The 6,606-nt window shown below is 54.6% G+C and overlaps 3 protein-coding genes across 3 annotated transcripts, besides 2 other annotated features; all 3 read left to right on the top strand.

The window, feature by feature from the left end:
• The first annotated feature begins 108 nt into the window (after positions 1–108).
• Positions 109–136: a microsatellite.
• A 205-nt stretch (positions 137–341) lies between these two features.
• Tco025E_08352 (peroxin 19) lies at positions 342–1,256 on the top strand (the record flags this gene model as incomplete). Its single annotated transcript, XM_029375202.1, has 1 exon — positions 342–1,256. The coding sequence occupies one exon, from the start codon at positions 342–344 to the stop codon at positions 1,254–1,256; it is 915 nt and encodes a 304-aa protein (XP_029224683.1).
• An 817-nt stretch (positions 1,257–2,073) lies between these two features.
• On the top strand, positions 2,074–3,141 carry Tco025E_08353 (putative replication factor C, subunit 3; the record flags this gene model as incomplete). The annotated part of the gene is made up of 1 exon (XM_029375203.1): positions 2,074–3,141. The coding sequence occupies one exon, from the start codon at positions 2,074–2,076 to the stop codon at positions 3,139–3,141; it is 1,068 nt and encodes a 355-aa protein (XP_029224684.1).
• A 477-nt stretch (positions 3,142–3,618) lies between these two features.
• Positions 3,619–6,150, top strand: Tco025E_08354 (uncharacterized protein; the record flags this gene model as incomplete). The annotated part of the gene is made up of 1 exon (XM_029375204.1): positions 3,619–6,150. One exon carries the CDS (start codon positions 3,619–3,621, stop codon positions 6,148–6,150), a length of 2,532 nt encoding a protein of 843 aa, XP_029224685.1.
• A 364-nt stretch (positions 6,151–6,514) lies between these two features.
• Positions 6,515–6,547: a microsatellite.
• The last annotated feature ends 59 nt before the right edge of the window (positions 6,548–6,606 follow it).

Genomic DNA, 6,606 nt, shown 5'->3' on the forward strand with positions numbered 1-6,606 from the left:
TTTGTTTGTTTGTACTCTTTTTAGTTTTGCCTACAGCTTCTTTCCTTCTGTGGGTGAAGTTGCGTAGCCTCCCTTTCGATTAAACGTGCGTGTTTTGAGTGAAATGAGGTGAGTGTGTGTGTGTCTGTGTTGTTGTTTTTTTTATCTTCGCCTTTTTCTGAATGCTTCTGCTTTGTCATGTGCGTCCGGAAGGACGCCGTGGGTTTCGTATGTTGTCCATCTATGTATCCCCTTCTTACCCTTTCTGCCTTAACTTGTGAACCGGCAAGAGAGGGAGAGAGGAGTTGCCGTAGATTGAAGAGGTTGAGGGTCGAAGAACGCGTCTAGTGGAAGACCTGTCAATGACACATCCCCGCGATGATGACGACCTGGATGCCCTTCTGGATGACTGCATAAACACAATGGACGAGCAGGAGCGCCGCCACGAAGCGGAAGTGAAGGCGCGTGATGCGGCCCGTGAGGCGGAATTGGAGAAGCACCTTGCAGAGTCCGGCTCCGGCGCTGAAGTAATGCGCCTCCTGCAGTCGTTTATGAATGACGAATCCGCTGAGGGTAACGCGGACCCCAGTTCTCTTATGAATAAATTACAGGGGGAAATAACGCAAGTGTCATCCCTGTTGAACGATCTACCGGACGTCTCAGAGGAGGAACGCGCTAGCGTTAAGCAGCTGCAAGAGTTGTTTGACAGGCTCGCAGCAATGTCGACAAAGGATGAAGATGATGCGGCAGGCGGAGATGACGCGGGCAATGAGGTCCTGGCGGAGGCGTTGAAGAAGTGCATGGAGGGCGTTGAAGCACTCACTGGAAGCGAGACCAACAATGCGGCAGCTTCCGTGGCGGTGGAAAAAGCACCGTCCCCGGAGGCACCGACGGGTGCGGCAGGCGCTGCTGATGCCGACGATGCGATTGCTGCTGGCCTGTCGGGGATCCTTCTGGAGTGCTTGCTCGACCCAGGGTTGCTGAGGGTAATGAGGTTAATGCAAAGGGCCTACCCCCGTTGGTTGGCCGCCAACGAGGGCAACACTAGCGCTGAGGATCTGGAGAGGTACAACAAGCAGTTCAAACTCGTGAATTCCATCTGCGACCTCATAGGGGACGCGTCTGTTGATCCCCGGGATGCGGCGAAGACCAATCAGTTGGTTTTCCTCGCCCACGAGTTTGCCTCACTGGGGAGCCTGCCGCCGGAACTTGAGAAGGTGATGCCTGAGGAGGAGGAGGAGGAGCAGCAGCAGCAGCAGCAGCAACTGCCCGAGTGACGCCCAGCCCGCGGTCCCTCGCTGCTGGTCTTGGACTGTCAAGTGCGATGCCCACGCGGCGTACGCCTGGCAGAGGCGGAGGCCGTGGGGCGCGTGGTGGGCGCGCCTCTGCACTCCACGCGAGGGTGCACGTTAAAATAGCACCAACCCCTCCAACAACAAGAAAAGCAAAACGATAACAAAAAAAAGAACTAACGACGAAGTAAAAAAGTAGAGATAAAATCACAAAAGGCAGGGCCGCGGTGGTCATGGTCACACCTCACAATGCTTCTTGCACCCATCGGACCCTTCTCTCAGTTCTCGTGCGGGATGAAAAGTGAGATGATGATGGAACAAAAGATTTCCTAGTATTGAAGCATCCCTCCGCCGGAGCGCTAATAGCGAATGTTTCATCTTTTGTTTTCACTATTGGATGTACTGCTTCACACGCCAGGGCTTTCTGACTTCATCTCCCGCCTCTATTGTTTCTTGTCCTCGCTGTACCCTTTAAGAGCGAGGGACGGCTGCGCGCGAAGTAGGCCAGGGCCCATTTACACCAATTGAGGCGTACACGCAGCTGGTAAATAGATAGAAAGCTACATAAATAACTGCCTTGTACGCTTGACGCGGAAGGTCTTTCTCTTCTCCCAGGATCCCTGTCGGTGTGTGTGCAACTGTGGTAGGGCGTGGGCCTAACGCAGGGAGAGACACTGCGGCTGGGCGAAGCTCATTACACAGAACGTGGAAATAGAGAATAAAAAAAAATAACTGCGATAAAAAGCAAACAATATATCTATACAAACGCGAAAAGCGGCGCACTTTGACTATTTGGGTGGGGATGACAAGTGATGGAAGGGCCTCCGCTGGGCATAGTGCGAAATCCAGCGCATTGCCGTGGGTTGAAAAGTACCGTCCTGTCACACTCGACGAAGTGGTGGCGCACGAGGACATTCTTTCCACGACAAAGCGGCTCATGGACAGTGGCAATTTACCACACCTTCTCTTCTATGGCCCACCCGGCACTGGAAAGACGACGACCATCAAAGCCTGCGCTTACTACCTGTTTGGGAAAGAGCGCCTCCGAGCAAATGTGCTCGAGATGAATGCCTCGGATGATCGCGGTATAGACGTTGTTCGAAATCAGGTGCGTGAGTTCGCCAGCACGAGTTCCTTCTACTTTGCTCCTTCACCCTCTGCGCCCAACTGCGCTGCCTTCAAGCTGGTTATCCTCGATGAGGCGGACCAGATGTCCGGCGACGCGCAGGCCGCGTTGCGACGCATCATTGAGAAGTATACAAGAAACGTGCGCTTTTGTATTCTCTGCAATAACATCAACAAGATTATTCCGGCTCTGCAGTCGCGGTGTACCCGTTTCCGGTTTGCCCCGATTAAAAAGAGCGCCATGCTGCCCCGGCTAAAGTTTGTGGCACAGGAGGAAGGCGTACGCTTTACGGATGAGGGTCTTGTAGCGGCATTCGCTCTTAGCAATGGCGACCTGCGTCGGTGTCTGAATACGATGCAGGCCTCTGCCATGTCAACAGGGGAAATTACAGAGGAGTCCGTATACCGTGTCACTAGCAACCCCACCCCAGCGGAGGTACGCGGCATTGTAGAGGATATGATTTCAGATGATTTTGCCGTGTCGTGGGATAAGCTTCAAAAATCTGTCTCCGAAAAGGGTATTTCTTCAACAGACTTGGTACGCGAGGTACACCACATTGTGATGGCGATGGATTTACCGCAGGAGAGCAAGTGCTTTCTGCTCATGAAGTTAGCAGACGTGGAATATTACGCTGCGGGTGGTGCAAAGGAAACCACATGCATGAGTGGTATTCTGGGTGCTTTTCAGCTAGTGAAGGAGGCGTTAACGCAAAAGCGGCGCGTGTTTGAGATCGCCAATCCCTGAATAAGTGACTCAGTGAGGGGGAGGCGGGGAACATGGCCTAAGTGTTCCTCGCAACGTGACGAAGCAGATGATATGAAGACACGGAAGCTACATACTTTGAAAAGGAGAGAAGAAAAAAAAAACATGTATTTTTTTTTGTCATTTGAATCTCCACACACTTGTGAGGGAATTGACGTCCAACTGATCTCTGCTTTGACATTACCACCCGCTCCCCCACTCTTGTTCTGCGACGCATCTGCTGGGGTACGCCGTGCCAGGTCGGAAGGGAGGGCGCAACAGGAACGACCAGCAGGAAAGCAAGCAAGCGAGAGAGAGAGGGAGAGAATTGTAAGGAGCTCGTGACGAAGGGTAAAGACGAAGTAGGAAGGAAGGAGCAAGAAACAAAGAAGCGGCGAACAGCGTATTTTTTAAAGTTTGTGTTTCTTCTTCTTTCCAGTCGAGGTGGCTGCATGGGGAGAACAGCGAAGGGACGAGTGAATGAATTCCAGTGATGACGAGTGGCGCAATCCCCCCAGCCTGCTCGTGCAGAGAAATGTGGGTGGGAGGGACGGGGAGGACGCCATGCTGGCGGCGCGTAGACAAGCCATGCAGCGGCAACGCGACGCCGCGGCGTTGGCCCCGATTTCTCGTCAACAGATGGTACAGCCAGCCGCCGTGGCGCCGGAGCAGCTGGCGGTGAAGCCGCCGGCGCCAGAAAAGCAGGAGACGGGGGTGACGGAGGAGATGCTCGAATCCCTGCGCCGTGAGTTAGACGCAAAGACAAAGTTGCTCGTGGCGGCAAAGGAAAAGGAAACGTCTCTGAGAGACAGGTGGCGTGCGCTGAAGGCGCAGCGACTTGCGGAGATTGCACAACTGGATGCCAAGCTTCGTCAACAGCAGGACGCCATGGAAAATGTAAAGGCGTCAGCGGAGCGGGAAGTTCTCGAGGCACAGGACGCGCAGCAGCAGCACCTAAATGAGGAACGTGATAGGGTTGCGGCCGCCATTCGTGAGCAATACGAGCCGCAGATCACGGCTATGCGTGCCGAGTTGGAAGGGCTACAGCAGCAGGAAGCCAAACTGCAGGAGGAGTTAGGCGTAGGGGACACTGTGAAGGACCTTGTGCACAAGTGCGTTGGTAGTGCGCTCCTCACTTTGTTACAGCGCGTGGAGGACATGTTCGCAGCCGACGCCTCAACGATGGAAGCCTGGGAGGACGACGTGCAACGCCTCGTGCGCCACGAAGTGCGTTCCTCGTTTGCCGTTACGACCGGCAGTGAGGCGCAACGGGAGCGCGAAGACTGCCAGAAGCTGTTTCAGGAGTCTCTTGACTTTTGGCGCAAGGCAGAAGAGGAGGCACGGGAACAGGTACTCAAAATGGATGAGCAGTTGCTGTTAGACACGCAGTCAATGGTGCACGACGACCTTGATCGGCTGCAGCGTGAAGAGCTAAGCATGGAGGAGATGTACGTGGAGTCGCGCGAGGCGTGGGCGTCGCAGCACCAAGAGATGCTAAAACGCGAATTGGAGGCAGCCATGAATCGCCGCGCCGCCGAACACGAGGAGCAGCGAGCGCTTCGTCATCAAGTGCACTTGGAGCGTATGAAGGCTGTGGAGGAGAACCACCACGACATGCTAGAAAAGCAGCGATGGATTCACGAGAAGCACATGGCGCTTCTGCGGGAGCAGCACACCAAGGAGGAACACCTCGCCGAACAACGGAGTCGTGTTAATGCGGCCATGCAAGCCGATGTTGCGCGTGCCACAGAAGAATTTAACCGCGTTGTGCACGCCGTTGAGGCGCTTTTGAAACGAATGCAGGAATATCGAGCCACGATTGAGGATGGGCGCGCAGCACTAGATGGGGATCGTCGGCGGGCGTTAGAGGCCCGAGAAGAGACCCTCACAATGCTTCAGGATGTTGTCACAAAGCAAAGTGTCTCCGTTGGCGACGAGCACAACTCGCTTGTTGCGACGCTAAGCAAGTTGGAGGCTGTGCGCCGCACAATGGAGCAACACCTTGAGGAGGAGCGTCTTTGGGTGGGAAAACAGGAGGCAAGGTATGCACACGGCAAGACCGAGTGGGAGCAGGAGTACAGGCGATGGAAACAAATGGTGGAGGATGAGAAATGCAACGTGCAGGAACGCTTTGGCCGCGTGCTCGCGGAGCTGCGAGAGGCCACGGTCCAACTAGCTGAAGAGGAGCGTGACGCCCAGGCGGAGCAGGCCGCTATGACGTCATGGTTCCGCAACGCCAGCGACAAAACGGAGGCAGAAGTACGCCAACTACGTCTGCGGGAGGAGGAACTGAAGAGTCGGCACGCCGCGATGGTAAATCTTCAGGAAGAGATGCGTCAGAAGACGGAGCAAGTAGAGGGACAGTGGCGGCGATTGCGGCAGGAGCGGCAGGACCTCATGAAGGACAACGAGGCGCTACGGGAGGATGAAATGCGGCTGCGTCAGACAAGGCAGTACCTGCGGCTGCTTCACGAACAGCTGGAGGGAAAACGTCTGGAGACGGCACGGGGGCATGAGCAGATAAATGCCCTTCGTCACGAGCTGCAGCTCTCCCACGAGGCGGTAAAGAACATGCCGAAGACAACGCCTGACGCCCGTCAAAACACGTCCATCGGTTTGCCGTCGGCCTCCCGCCATGTCATGCCAACTGTCACACAAAACTGCAATCGTCTGCCACTCCGGGTGCTCCACGAATTGCGCGAGATGCTTGGCAAAAAGGGGCGGCATGTTCCGTTTGCGTCAACCGTAGCAGAACTGCCTCAGCCGGAGAAGAACCTCTCACACGCCTTCACGGCGGCCAACACCAGCCCACCGCGCCAAGTAACGGCGCCACAAAACCAGCGGCCGCCCCGCGAGCAGCCACGCCAGTCAAGGCCCCGGTACTTTGACCCGCTCGACAGCTCCAGAGACACCTCGACGCAGCTCTACGAAACCTCCAACAACAACTTTACGAGTCTTCTAAATTTGTCGGACACGGAGTCGGTGCGGCAGTCACCACACAACTCCTCATAGAAGGAAACGAAAGAGAAAAAGCTATAGCAGAGATATTAAAAAAAAAAGCAGACATTTGCCAACATACTCCCTAACAAATGTATTGAAACCAACCATGCGTTTTTTTCTTCTTCTTCCTTTCAAAACACATTCTAAGCACAAAAAAAAGTCAAATACACCACAGATGAACACGAACACCATAATCCGCCCAATTTCTCCTTACAACAGAGATACTCACAGACAAAGAAAAGCGGCTGCACATCAGGGAGACTCCCAAAAACAAAATTTGCAATGTTGCTGATGCACAAACCGATATTCAGGTAAAGTATCTCATGAGCCACTGAATGAGACATCATCATGCACCACTCTGACAGACGTCCGGTGGCTCCCCCTCCTCCTCCTCCTCCTCCTCCTCCTCTGCCGCCGCCGCCGTTGTTGCTGTTGGTGTCTTTGTCGCCTCGCCTATCTGCGCGCCCT

This window comes from Trypanosoma conorhini, assembly GCF_003719485.1.
Source record: "Trypanosoma conorhini strain 025E chromosome Unknown Tco_14.4_contig_00760, whole genome shotgun sequence".
Lineage (NCBI taxonomy): Eukaryota > Euglenozoa > Kinetoplastea > Trypanosomatida > Trypanosomatidae > Trypanosoma > Trypanosoma conorhini.